This window comes from Molothrus ater, chromosome 7 (genome assembly GCF_012460135.2).
Source record: "Molothrus ater isolate BHLD 08-10-18 breed brown headed cowbird chromosome 7, BPBGC_Mater_1.1, whole genome shotgun sequence".
Classification (NCBI taxonomy): Eukaryota; Metazoa; Chordata; class Aves; order Passeriformes; family Icteridae; genus Molothrus; species Molothrus ater.
In genome coordinates, this window is record NC_050484.2 from 37,216,609 (window position 1) to 37,231,044 (window position 14,436).

The following is a 14,436-nucleotide window of genomic DNA, read 5'->3' on the forward strand; positions in this document are numbered from 1 at the left end:
CTGCAAGAATAATTAAATAAATCATTTATTTAATTTATTTAAATCATTCCAGCTCTTCCATCCCTTTGGCTCAGATGAAAATGAATTAAAATGAGATGGAAAATGGAAAGATCCCACTTGGGAATGAGGAGCTGAGGTGGGGAGGATAAGGAAGTTAAAATGTGCATAAAACTGAGGAGGAATTTTTAATGATAAGAAATTTCTTTATGTTTTAGGAAATACGGAAAAGTGATGGGATTTTCTTCTCTTTTTCTATTCCAGGCACTTGGAGAATTATCCAGTGGTTCAGTGCTGAGGGAATTCTGTGGGAGCATGGCTGGAGCAGGACACGGAGTCTGGGCACGGAATGCAGGCAGTGATGGTGAGTGGGGGTCATTAATTACAGAGCTCTAATTACTGATTGCAGCCACGGGGCGGGGTGAGCATGGCATTCTGGAATGGTCTGGATGGGAAGGGACCTGAAATCCCATTTATCCCATCCACCCAGGGACACCTTCCCTATCCCAGGCTGCTCCAGCCTGGCCTTGGGCACTGCCAGGGATCCAGGGGCAGCCCCAGCTGCTCTGGCAATCCCAGCCCAGCCAGGAATTCCCAATTCCCAATGTCCCATCCATCCCTGCCCTCTGGCACTGGGAGCCATTCCCTGGCTCCTGTCCCTCCATCCCTTGTCCCCAGTCCCCCTCCAGCTCTCCTGGAGCCCCTTCAGGCCCTGCCAGGGGCTCTGAGCTCTGCCTGGAGCCTTCCCTTCTCCAGGGGAACATTCCCAGCTCTCCCAGCTTGGCTCCACCCTTTGGAGAACTGGGTATGGAGGCCTCACCTTTAGCTTTGTTTTCCAAACTCCCTAATTCAGGCAGGAGCCCAAACCCACCCTGGGTCAGTGACTCTGCTGCCTTTTCCAAGGGATCTTTGGTGCTCACCAGGTGGAGTCCGAAATATTTTGGCAGGACGAAAATTCAAATAATGAGAAATATAATATCATTATTTGAGGCAAACCATGATTTCAGTGTCAAACAATGTTGAGTACAAGGTTGAATATCCAGGAATCCATGAGAATCTGCTGCCTTTCCTCTGCCTGCAGTGGGCAGCTGCTCCCTGCCTGCCTGGTGGGTCGGTGCCGTGGGACTGTGAGCCCGCTGTGCTGCTGCTGCTGGGTGCCAGGAGCCATGAGGAGGTTTGGCTACTGCCGGGTGGTGCTGGCCACCTCGCTGCTCTGGGTGCTGCTGGACGTGTTCCTGCTGCTCTACTTCAGCGAGTGCAACAAGTGTGACGAGAGCAAGGAGCGCTCCCTGCTGCCCGCCCTGCGCGGTGAGTGCTGCCCCGGCCCCTCCCGCCTGATCCCTGTCACCATCCATCATCCATCCATCCATCATCCATCATCCATCCATCCATCCATCATCCATCCATCCATCCATCATCCATCCATCCATCCATCCATCCATCCATCCATCCATCCATCCATCATCCATCCATCCATCCATCCATCCATCCATCCATCCATCCATCCATCCATCCATCATCCATCCATCCATCCATCCATCCATCCATCATCCATCCATCCATCCATCCATCCATCCATCCATCCATCATCCATCCATCCATCCATCATCCATCATCCATCCATCCATCCATCCATCCATCCATCATCCATCCATCCATCCATCCATCATCCATCATCCATCCATCCATCATCCATCATCCATCCATCCATCCATCATCCATCCATCCATCATCCATCTATCCATCATCCATCCATCCATCATCCATCCATCCATCCATCCATCCATCCATCCATCCATCCATCCATCCATCCATCCATCATCCATCCATCCATCCATCCATCCATCCATCCATCATCCATCCATCCATCCATCATCCATCCATCCATCCATCCATCCATCATCCATCCATCCATCATCCATCATCCATCCATCATCCATCATCCATCCATCCATCCATCCATCATCCATCCATCCATCATCCATCCATCCATCCATCCATCCATCCATCCATCCATCCATCCATCATCCATCCATCCATCATCCATCCATCCATCCATCCATCCATCCATCCATCCATCCATCCATCCATCCATCATCCATCCATCATCCATCCATCATCCATCCATCCATCCATCCATCATCCATCCATCCATCCATCATCCATCCATCCATCCATCCATCCATCCATCCATCCATCATCCATCCATCCATCATCCATCCATCCATCCATCCATCCATCCATCCATCCATCATCCATCCATCCATCCATCCATCCATCATCCATCCATCCATCCATCCATCCATCCATCCATCCATCATCCATCCTCCAGGGGGGATCTCGGGGTGCTAAAGGAACTGACACAGCTGATCCCTGTCACCATCCATCCATCCATCCATCCATCCATCCATCCATCCATCCATCCATCCATCCATCCATCCTCCTCCAGCGGGGGATCTCGGGGTGCTAAAGGAACCGACACGGCTGATCCCTGTCACCATCCATCCATCCATCCATCCATCATCCATCCATCCATCCATCCATCCATCCATCCATCATCCATCCTCCAGGGGGGATCTCGGGGTGCTAAAGGAACCGACACGGCTGATCCCTGTCACCATCCATCCATCCATCCATCCATCCATCCATCCATCCATCCATCCATCCATCCATCCTCCAGGGGGGATCTCGGGGTGCTAAAGGAACTGACACGGCACAGGGGATGTGCAGAAATAATCAAAACAAATGCGCCTTTGTTGAATGACCACTGCAAAATGTGATACAGGGATTAAGTTAGAAAGAGAGAGAGAGAGAAAGAAAGATAGAGAGAAAGATAGAGAGAGAGAAAGGTAGAAAGAGAAAGGTAGAGAGAAAGAGAAAGAGAGAGAGAAAGGTAGAGAGAGAGAAAGAGAGAGAGATGATGGAGAGAAAGAGAGAGGGGATAGAGCTACCAAACGTCGAGACAAAGTCCTTTGGTCCAGTCCAGTCGAGGATCCGCCTGTTACGTTGGGGAGATCTCCAAATCTCTCACTAACTCAGAGGTTTTTATTGTGATAACTATTGGAAATTGTGAGGGGGGGGAACAGATACAATAAGGAATAGATGTAACAGGTAGTCCATGCTCTCAGCAGTAAACCAGAGCCATTGTGTTCTTGGTCCAGTGGTCACACCTGCAGGCAAACATCTCGCTCTGGTCAGCTTGCCTCCCCTACACACCTGCCCCGGGCTGGGGGGTTCAGTCCCAGTCCTTGGGAGGAGCAGAGGGGCCTTTTCACATGGGGGTTTCGTGTCTCAGTCCTTGATGGAGCAGAGGGGCCTTTTCACATGGGGGTTCCATGTCTCAGTCCTTGGGAGGAGCAGAGGGGCCTTTTCACACGGGGGTTCCATGTCTCAGTCCTTGATGGAGAGGCTCCTCACATCTCAGTCTGTCTGTCACGGTGGTTGTAAAACAGGTGAGGGTCTGCTGTGGGGGGAGCACCCAGAACTCAGGAGAATCGAGCCAGGCCGAGAGGTGGGACAGCTCCCAGGGCTGTTGCTGCAAAAAGGGCACGGTGCCCCTTCTTCTTCTCATTGGGCTCAGTGTAGCACACAGCAAACAGCACCTGTGAACAACGGCTTAGCACTGTGCTCTCAGGGCCTTGTGGCATGTGGCTTTCTCCTACAGAGAGGACAGGGGCTCTTCTCTTCAGTGGTCCTCAAATGACGATCGTGAGGCAGATGAGGGAATATTCGGACAGACTCTCACACCCTGTCAGGGCTTGGCAGTGTTTGTCCTCGCGTCTGTGTCTCACAATGGCTTTTCCCAGCAGAGGAAATGTTATAGAGCCCCACAGAGCACAAAGTACCACGACTCCATCAGAAGGGTGCAGAAGAGGGATTTGTTATAGCAACATGCTGCTTTTATAGCTTTTCAAGATATTTACATTCACTCAACTTACACATTCACTGCTCGTTGGTCACAAGAAAGAAACCAAGTTCTCAGTGGGTGACCAAGGAGCCACATCATTCTGTGAGCCAGCTGGAGTCTGTATCTTTTATCTTTCTCTCCTTCATCACCTCTCCATGGTGACAGCCTTGGTGTCTTCCTCAGGAGAGATATGGGGCTTCCCTTTATCTTCAGGAGGCCTTTGCTGGCTCACAAGAACAGCACAGAATGTCTTTCCTACAAGGAAATCCCAGGATCTGCAGGATTTAGGGCTGCTTTGGTGTTGTCTGAGTTTGTGTTTTATGGGATGGTTGGGGTTAAATTGGACCTTAAATCCCATTCCAGGGGCAGGGATGCCTCCCAATAGCCCAGGTTGCTCCAAGCCCTGTCCAGCCTGGCTTGGGACATTGCAGGGATCCAGGAAGAGCCCCAGCTTCTCTGAGAAACTGAGGCTGCCCCTGGATCCGTGGAAGTGTCCAAGGCCAGCTTGGATGGGGCTTGGAGCGACCTGGGATAGTGGAAGGGAACAAATCCAGAGGGTTCAGTCATCTTGGATGTTGTTGGATGCAGAGAGGGATAAAAGCTCCCAGTGGAGCAGGGAGGATGGGGGTTGGATTTCCAGCATTGCTTGTGGAAAAGCAGAAGCTTCCCTAAGGATGAACCCAGTTCCCAGGAGCTCACAGCACCTTTTGCCCTTTGGTTTCCCAGCTGTTATTTCCCGGAACCAGGAGGGCCCGGGGGAGATGGGCAGGGCCGTGCTCATCCCCAAGGAGGAGCAGGAGAAGATGAAGGAGCTGTTCAAGATCAACCAGTTCAACCTGCTGGCCAGCGACCGCATCGCGCTGAACCGCAGCCTGCCCGACGTGCGGCTGGACGGGTGAGGGGCTGGGCTGGGAACGGGGCTGGGACTCCATCCGGGGCTGGGAACGGGGCTGGGACCCCATCCGGGGCTGGGAACGGGGCTGGGAACCCATTCTGGGCTGGGAATAGGGCTGGGACCCCATCCTGGGCTGGGAACGGGGCTGGGAACCCATTCTGGGCTGGGAATAGGGCTGGGACCCCATCCTGGGCTGGGAACGGGGCTGGGACCCCATTCTGGGCTGGGAACAGGGCTGGGAACCCATTCTGGGCTGGGAACAGGGCTGGGAACCCATTCTGGGCTGGGAACAGGGCTGGGACCCCATTCTGGGCTGGGAACGGGGCTGGGAACCCATTCTGGGCTGGGAACGGGGCTGGGAACCCGTCCTGGGCTGGGAATAGGGCTGGGAACCCATTCTGGGCTGGGAACGGGGCTGGGAACCCATTCTGGGCTGGGAACGGGGCTGGGAACCCATTCTGGGCTGGGAACGGGGCTGGGACCCCAGCCTGGGGGGGAACAGGGGCTGGAACCCCATCCTGTCCTGGCAATGGGGCTGGGAACCCATCCTGGACTGGGCTGGAGGCTGGAACCCCATCCTGGGAACGGGAGGATGGAGTGGAACGGGGGCTGAAATCCCATCCTGGGAATGAGGGGACTAGGGTGGGCTGGGGGCTGAAATCCCATCCCTGGAATCCTGGGGATTGGGATGGGATGGGATCTGAAATCCCATCCCTGGAATCCTGGGGATTGGGATGGGATGGAGGCTGAAATCCCATCCCTGGAATCCTGGGGATTGGGATGGGATGGAGGCTGAAATCCCATCCCTGGAATCCTGGGGATTGGGATGGGATGGAGGCTGAAATCCCATCCCTCCCAGCCCTGCCATGGCAGGGCCACTCCCACCATCCCAGGCTGCTCCAGCCTGGCCTTGGGCACTGCCAGGGATCCAGGGGCAGCCCCAGCTGCTCTGGCAATCCCAGCCCAGCCAGGAATTCCCAATTCCCAATGTCCCATCCATCCCTGCCCTCTGGCACTGGGAGCCATTCCCTGGCTCCTGTCCCTCCATCCCTTGTCCCCAGTCCCTCTCCAGCTCTCCTGGAGCCCCTTCAGGCCCTGCCAGGGGCTCTGAGCTCTGCCTGGATCCTTCCCTTCTCCAGGGGAACATTCCCAGCTCTCCCAGCCTGGCTCCAGGGTCAGTGGCATTCTGTGGGAATGGGATTCCTCATCAGGAGCCCAGGAATTCCCCATCCCATTGCTGCATCCAAGCAGGACTGGCTCCCATTGCACCCCTGCCCTGGGACTGATGGTTTAATTCCAGCTGATCCATGGGATCTCACACACAGAGTTTCATTTCATTCCCTTTCCATCCTGGGTTTTCTGTCAGGGCATGTCCCTGGATTTCCAGGGTCCTGTTGGAAATGGCCAAGCTGGAGATTTTAATCAGAGGCAGCTGTAATTAGGAGCTATTGATAGACCTTAAACCCAGCTTAACTCACCAGGGAAATGCCTCATTTCATTCCCAAGGATTTTCTCCAGCGAGGGAAGAAATCCATCCTCAATCTTTTCTGGATGAGTGAGGCTGCAAGTGCTATTCCATGGATTGCTGGAGCATCCTAATTGGATTTTCTCCTGGAGATTGCAGCTGGAATTGGCTCCTGGGTGTGTTCAGTGCTTGGGAACATCCAGGGCTGAGCAGAAACGTTGGGATTTCTGGAACAGCTGCCAGGGTTAAACACGGAGCTGGAGTTTTCTGGGGATTCTCCAAAGGAAAAAACACTGGGATGTGATCCTGGGTGGGGGAAAGGGCTTGGGATGGAGCAGTGCAGGGGTGGCAACGGATGTGTGGGAAAACTCCCTGTAATTGGGAAAATCCTTCCCTCAGATTCATGTTTCAGGGCAGGAATTCTTGATTGGATTTTGAAGTGAGACCAAAATTTGTTATTCCTGAAATTCAGCCCTTAGGGGACGGAAAACTGGTTTATTTTGGGATAGCCACACCTGATGCATTTGTTCTCCACCGGGACCTGGGATTTTTGGATTTGGGATTTTTCCAGCTCTTTAGTTGTGGTGGATATAAAATTCCTTCCTCAGAGAGTGGGGAGATGCTGGCCCAGCTTTCCCAGGAAAGCTGGGGCTGCCCCTGGATCCCTGGCAGTGCCAAGGCCAGGCTGGAGCAGCCTGGGACAGAGGGAGGTGTCCCTGCCCCTTGCAGGACTGGGATTCCAGGTCCTTCCAGCCCATCCTGGGATTCCCTGATCCCATGGATCAGTGATGGCGTTTCTGGCACTCCATGGAATATCCCTGGAATGTTTTTCATGGGCATGGACACCCTGGGATTGTTGCAGTTCTCCTTTATTCTGAGAACATGTGAAAATTTCCCTTCCAGAAGCACAGTCCTTGCTCTCCCTCCCATGTTTTCCACGTGGGCTGCAGCTGCCTTTGGAGCAGCCGTTTGCATGGGAGATATAATTGGAAAAGAGGAGCTGTCAGCTCCTTAATTAGTGTGAAAATCATGGAAAACAGATTTTCCTCCCTGGCAGCCTCGGAGGGGCCCCCAAGACATCCCTGGATGGAGAAAAAAAACAGGTTTTACTTAAGGAAAATTGTTCCAAAGGGGATTTTTAAATTTCTTTTATTCCTGGTTTCAAGGGGCTTGGAATTGCAGGAAATGCTGGAGCAGTTTGGATAAAATTCCTGATAAACTCAGGATTATTTTGCAGGGATTTTTTTTTTCCAAGGGTGAATTTTCAGGCTGCCTTGGGAGGGCCCTCACCTCCTTCCCATGGTGTCTTCTCTTAGAGAACCTGCAGGAAATCTGGGATCCCACCTTTCCCACAGGCCTCTGGAAATGGGGTTTGGGAGGGGGAATTTGAAGGCTTTGGTGTGCATGGATTAACTTTGAACGTCCGTGGCTATTTCCCATTTTTAAAGGACGTGCAGGTGCCCCACGCTGCTGGCTTTCCCAGAAATACCCTCAAAAATGGAATGGTGCTTGGTTCAGCTGGCAGGGTTTGGTCCTTGAGTGGGAGCTTTGGGAAAGCAGGCAGGATTTAAACATTCCTAGTGGATCAGTCCTGGGTCAGCTCTGCCTTTCCTTGGCAGTTCATGCCAGGCCATTCCCCGAGTGCTCCAAACCTCCCTGGGGCCAAATCCACCTGGGAATGGCTGTACCTGGAATTCCTGATTAAACAGCTCAGGGCTGGAGTCAGATCCCTGCGGTTGAGCTCGGTCCTTGCAGGGAATGTCAGGAAGAGTGAGATGAGCCCCTTCTCCAGCCCGTGTCCTGCTCAGAGCAGCTGGAATTCCAATCTCTGGGCCTCCAGTTTGTTCCTTAATTCATCCCATCAGCCTGAAATGTGGCAGGTTCCCCTTGGAGCAGAGCCGTGGCTGCTTCCAGGGCCCTTTTCCATCCAGCCTCAGAGCCACTGGAATTCCAGTCTCTGGAGCTCCACTTTGCCTCCTTAATTCCTATAATTTCGAACCCCCTGGATGTGGAACCTCCCCCTTGGAGCAGTGCCATGGCTGCTTCCAAGCCCCTTTTCCATCCTGCCTCATCCTCAGAGCCACAGGAATTCCAGTCTCTGGGTCTCCACTTTGCCTCCTTAATTTATTCCTAGAATTTTTTACCATGGGAGTGTGGAAAGTCTCCCTTGGAGCAGAGCCATGGCTGCTTCCAGAGCCCTTTTCCATCCTGCCTCAGAGCATTTGGAATTCCAGTCTCTGGATCTCCACTTTGCCCCTTTAATTCCCCACCATCCTGAGCTGTCTGGATGTGGAATCTCCCCGTTGGAGCAGAGCCATGGCTGCTTCCAAGCCCCTTTTCCATCCAGCCTCAGAGCCACTGGAATTCCAGTCTCTGGGCCTCCACTTTGTCCCCTTAATTTATTCCTATAATTTTTTACCATGGGAGTGTGGAACTTCCCCCTTGGAGGAGAGCCATGGCTGCTTCCAGGGCCCTTTTCCATCCCCCCTCAGAGCCCCTGGCATTCCAGTTTCTGGGATTTTGCCCCTGTGATTCCTGTCCCATCCCTGGGAGTGGCAGCGGTGCCGCGGTGCCTCCCAAGCCCCGTTTCCATGCCGGGAGGGCAGGGATCCCCTCCGGGCTGTCCCTGCTGTGGGGCTGAGCCCTTTCCCTGTTCCCTGGGTGTTTCGGGCAGGTGCAAGAGCAAGGTGTACCCGGAGGAGCTGCCCAACACCAGCGTGGTGATCGTGTTCCACAACGAGGCGTGGAGCACGCTGCTCAGGACCATCCACAGCGTGCTGGAGCGCTCCCCGCCGCGCCTGCTGGCCGAGATCCTCCTGGTGGACGATGCCAGCGAGAGAGGTGGGGCTGCCACAGCCCATCCCACAGCCCAGCCCATCCTACACTCCATCCCACAGCCCAGCCCATCCCACAGCCCATCCCACAGCCCATCCCATCCCACAGCCCATCCCACAGCCCAGCCCATCTCACAGCCCATCCTACACCCCATGCCACAGCCCAGCCCATCTCACAGCCCATCCCATCCCACACCCCATCCCACACCCCATCCCACATCCAATCCCATCCCATCCCATCCCACCCCACAGCCCATCCCATCCCACAGCCCATCCCACAGCCCATCCCACTTCCCATCCCATCCCACACCCCATCCCACACCCCATCCCATACCCCATCCCATCCCATCCCACAGCCCATCCCCTGCTCCCAGGGCGGCTCCTGCAGCTCAGGCAGGGCTCAGAGTGTGGTTCCCACCCAGCTCGTCCTGGCAGTGGTGGGTTCTAGAGGGAGGGGGGGTGGAAAAAATTCATGGAATTTTTTGGTTTGGAGGAGACCTTTAAAGGGCACCTAATCCAGCCCCTCACCATGGCTGGGACATCTCCCACCATCCCAGGCTGCTCCAGCCGGGCCTTGGGCACTGCCAGGGATCCAGGGGCAGCCCCAGCTGCTCTGGCAATCCCAGCCCAGGCAGGAATTCCCAATTCCCAGTGTCCCATCCATCCCTGCCCTCTGGCAGTGGGAGCCATTCCCTGGCTCCTGTCCCTCCATCCCTTGTCCCCAGTCCCTCTCCAGCTCTCCTGGAGCCCCTTCAGGCCCTGGATCAGATCCAGCTCAGTAAATCTGATGTTCCTGGAAAGGCCAATCCTTTCCTTCCTGTCTCTCCACCCTCCTCATTCCATGCTTAAGATTTTCCTGAATATCCCCACTAAATCATTTCCATAGAATCCCAGAATGGTTTGGCTTGGAAGGGACCATCTCATTCTAACTCTGCCTTTATTGCTCCTTTGCTCCTCCTTGTGCTTTGTTTCCTTCATTCTTCACTTTTTTTTTTTTTTTTTGCCTTTTCATTTCTGTTTTGACCCCAGACTTTAAAAAGCAAACTCTGCCTGTGGAACGGGGACTCCCTGAAAAAGGAATCCCATCAAGTTCCTTAAATGGAATCAGTGGAATGAGAAAGGATCCTGGAGCTGCCCAATGAGTGCTGATGGCAAACTCAACCCTGCAGCCACTCCAACCTTCAGTTCTGCCCCATGGAGCATTAATTGAACCCTAATTACTCCCTGGATTTCCCTGCTCGTTAAGTGGCTTAATGATTCCCCGTGCCAGAAGGTGGAGGAGGATTTGAGCCAAGTGATTCCTATTTTTCCTAAAAGCATGCAAAGAGCTCCAATGGGGAAATCCGTCAAAAAAAGCCAATTTTTTTTTATTGAACCAGCAGCAAATTGCTCAAAATGTCTTTGTTTTGTGGTTGCTGGTTCATCCAAGGAACTGATTGTGCTTTACTTAAAATTCCTGAGCTATTATCCTGGAATCAGGGAATGCTTTGGCTTGGAAGCGACCTTAAAGCCCACCCCCACCTCAGGTGCTCCAAGCAGGGAGCTTCTGTGACCACCTTGGAATAAAACCTCCCTAAACATCCCGTTTTCCTTCTGTCTGCCCCCAATTCTGGCAGAGTTTTTGAAGGCCTCCCTGGAGAATTACGTGAAGAAGCTGGGGGTGCCCGTCAGGATCCTGCGGATGGAGCAGAGGTCGGGGCTGATCCGGGCGCGGCTCCGAGGGGCAGCGGCTGCCAAGGGCCAGGTGATCACGTTCCTGGATGCCCACTGCGAGTGCACCCTGGGCTGGCTGGAGCCTCTGCTGGCCAGGATCAAGGAGGACAGGTGAGGAGTTCCCAGCTCCAGAGGCTGGGACCTGCTCCGGGCCCTTCCCTGGGGCAGATTAAAAAAAAAAACCAAAAAACCACAAAAAACAAAAAACCAAAAAAAACCCCCAAACAAACAAACAAAACAACAACAACAACAAAAAACAAACAAACAAAAAAAAAACCCAAAAACCCACAAAAAACAAAAAACCAAAAAAAACCCCTAAACAAACAAACAAAAAAACAACAACAACAAAAAAAACCAAACCAAAAACCAAAAAAAAAAACCAAACCAAAAAAACCCCCAAAACAACAAAAAAACCCCCCCACAAACCAAACAAAAAAAACCAAACAAAAAACCCACCAGGAATTAAAAGGATTCACTGAGCTGGAATGAACGTAACGTAATTGAATATTTTTCGAATTCGCTGCTGTTTGTATCAAAATCTCATTCCTGAGTAAATGTGGGAGCAGCTTTCCAGAGGTCTGGATCTCTCCCATTCAAAGGAAGCTTTCTCCCTGTTTTTTACCAGGAACAACTTCTCTCTCTGACCCCCTGAACTCACGGAAATTCGCACCCTTTTTATTCCTTCTCTTTTCTTGTTTTCCCTTTTTTCACCTTTTCCTCCATCTTTTCTTCCCCCTTTCCCCTCTGTTCCTCCCCTTTTCCCTCCTTTTTTCCTTCTTCCCCTCCTTTTTCCTCTTCCTTATTTCCCTCCATTTCCCTCTTCCCCCTGATTTTCCGTATTATTCTCCTTTTCCTTTTTCCCCTTCTCTCCCTTTGCCTTTTTTCCCTTCTTCCTCCCCTTTGCTCCCTTTCCCCCTTCTCCCTTTTTCTTCCTTGTTCTCTCTTTCCCCCCTTTTTTCCCTCCTTCCCCTACCTTTACTCTGTTTTCCCTCTCCTTTACCCCCATTTCTTTCCCTTTCCCTCTTTTTCCCCTCCTATTTTCCCTCTTTCTTCTCCCTCCTCCTTCCCCTCTTTTCCCCTTTTCCCTCAGTTTATTTCCCCCTTTTTCTTCCCCTTTTTCTTTACTTCCCCCCTTTTTTCCTCCCATTCCTCCCTCTTTCCCACCTTTTTCCTTCTCTTTTTTCCCCTTCTTTTTCCCTCTTTTCCCGTTCTCCCTCAATTTATCCCCTCCTTTTCCCCCCTTTTTCTCCCTCTTTTCCTTCTTTTCTCCCCTTTTCCTCCCATTCCTCCCCCTTTCCCACCTTTTCCCTTCTCTTTTTCCCCATCTATTTTTTCTCCCTTTTTTCTCTCTTTTCCCCTTGTCCCACAATTTATTCCCCTCTTTTTCTCCCCCCTTTTCCCCCTCTTTTACTCCCATTCCTCACCCTTTCCCACCTTTTTCCTTCTCCTTTCCCTCTCCTATTTTTCCCCCTTTTTTCCCTCTTTTCCCGTTCTCCCTCAATTTGTTCCCCCCTTTTTCTCCCCCCTTTTTCCTCCTTTTCTCCCCTTTTCCCCCTCTTTTACTCCCCTTCCTCTCCCTTTCCCACCTTTTTCCTTCTCTTTTTCCTCCTTTCTTCCCTGTCTTTCGTCCCTCTTTTCCCCTTCTCCCTCATTTAATTCCCCCCCCCCTTTTCTCCCCCCTTTTTCCTCCTTTTCTTCCCCTTTTCCCCCCTCTTTTCCTCCCATTCCTCACCCTTTCCCACTTTTTCCCTTCTTTTCCCCCTCCTATTTTTCCCCTTTTCCCCTCTTTTCCCCTTCTCCCTCATTCCCCCCTTTTTCTCCCCCCTTTCCCCCCCCTCTTTTACTCCCATTCCTCCCCCTTTCCCACCTTTTTCCTTCTCCTTTCCCTCTCCTATTTTTCCCCCTTTTTCCCCATCTTCTCCCCTTCTCCCTCATTCTATTCCCCCCTCTTTCCCCCTTCTCCCCCTCCCCTGCCCCTCCCACCATGCCCAAACACCCCCATAACCCCCAAATTCCCATTTTTCCCCCCCAGGAAAACCGTGGTGTGTCCCATCATCGACGTGATCAGCGACGACACCTTCGAGTACATGGCGGGCTCGGACATGACCTACGGGGGCTTCAACTGGAAGCTGAATTTCCGCTGGTACCCGGTGCCCCAGAGGGAGATGGACCGCAGGAAAGGGGACAGGACCCTGCCCGTCAGGTCAGTGCCCCCCTTCTCCCAAAAATCCCCACCCCCAGATCCCAAAATTCCGCTGCAGGATCACAGGCAGAAAGGCAGGGAAAGCCCAAACCCCAGCGTGGCCTTGGGCCAACCCCATCCCGTCCTCTTCCCAAAGAATTCCAAAGATTTACGAATTCCAAAGATTTAGGAATTCCAAAGATTCCTGCCTGCTCAGCTCCGTCTGTTAATTTGCTGCAAACAGGTTTTTAGTCCCAGCAGATATTCCAAAGGATTTCGAGCATTATCGAGCTTTGAACCTCATTGATTTGCACTTAACCCGATCCCGTCCTCTTCCACTTCCAAACGTTCAGGAATTCCAAATATTCCTGCCTGCTCAGCTCCCCCTGTTCATTTGCAACAAACAGGGTTTTAGTCCCAGCAGATATTCCAAAGGATTTCGAGCATTATCAAGCTTTGAACCTCATTGATTTGCACTTAACCCCATCCCGACCTCTTCCACTTCCAAACGTTCAGGAATTCCGAAGATTCCTGCCTGTTCAGCTCCCTCTGTTCATTTGCTGCAAACAGGTTTTTATTCCCATTTTTTCAGAATTTAAGGCAGATATTCCAAAGGATTTCTGAGCATTTTTGAGTTTTGAACCTCAGTGATCTGTGCTTAACCCCATCCCATCCTCTTCCAAAGGTTCAGGAATTCCAAAGATTTCTGCTTGCTCAGCTACCTCTGTTCATTTGCTGCAAACAGATTTTTATTCCCATTTTTTCAGAATTTAAGGCAGATATTCCAAAGGATTTCTGAGCATTTTTGAGTTTTGAACCTCAGTGATTTGCATTTAACCCCATCCCATCCTCTTCCCAATGTTCAGGAATTCCAGAGATTTCTGCCTGTTCAGCTCCCTCTGTTAATTTGCTGCAAATGCATTTTATTCCTGTTTTTTTTTTTGGGAATTTAAATGCCCATTTTTTTGGAATTTAGGGCAGATATTCTAAAGGATTTCTGAGCATTTTTGAGCACTGAACCCCAGTGAATTTGCACTTAAATTCCTGGTTTATTGCTTGGAAAATGGGATTGATAACGGAGCACCCTGAGGGAAAAATGATCCAAGAGCGTGTCCTGACCTCTTCCATTTAATTGCTGGAATCACAGAGTGGAACAGAACCTCTTCCAAAATTGCAAATGGAGCTGAAAAGGGAACAAATGGAATAAATTCCTGGCCATGGGATGTTTGCTCAGCTTCCTGCAAAATTCCAAAGGAGACCAAAAAAGGGTTCCCGAGTGGATGGAATGGATTTAAATCTGGGAAGGGGGAAGAGTTCCAGCCTGCAGGTGGAAGGAGGGACAGCTCAGGGATCAGTCCAGGCAAGGGAAGGGATGGAAGGGCAGGAAAAACCTTCCAAAATTGCTTTCAAAATTCCCATTTCTGCCCCTGATTGTCCTGGAAA

The 14,436-nt window shown here is 51.8% G+C and overlaps 1 protein-coding gene across 2 annotated transcripts in view; it reads left to right on the top strand.

Annotated features, from left to right (window-relative positions):
- Window positions 1-14,436, top strand: part of GALNT13 (polypeptide N-acetylgalactosaminyltransferase 13) — a 50,048-nt gene that overhangs the window by 9,359 nt on the left and 26,253 nt on the right. For both annotated transcript variants that reach the window (XM_036386516.2, XM_036386518.2), the window contains exons 2-7: window positions 262-361; window positions 1,079-1,305; window positions 4,631-4,799; window positions 8,939-9,105; window positions 10,715-10,922; window positions 12,844-13,014. In XM_036386516.2, the coding sequence (XP_036242409.1) occupies window positions 1,164-1,305; window positions 4,631-4,799; window positions 8,939-9,105; window positions 10,715-10,922; window positions 12,844-13,014 (857 nt within the window). In that variant the 5' untranslated portion in view covers window positions 262-361; window positions 1,079-1,163. The remainder of the gene's footprint in view (window positions 1-261; window positions 362-1,078; window positions 1,306-4,630; window positions 4,800-8,938; window positions 9,106-10,714; window positions 10,923-12,843; window positions 13,015-14,436) is intronic.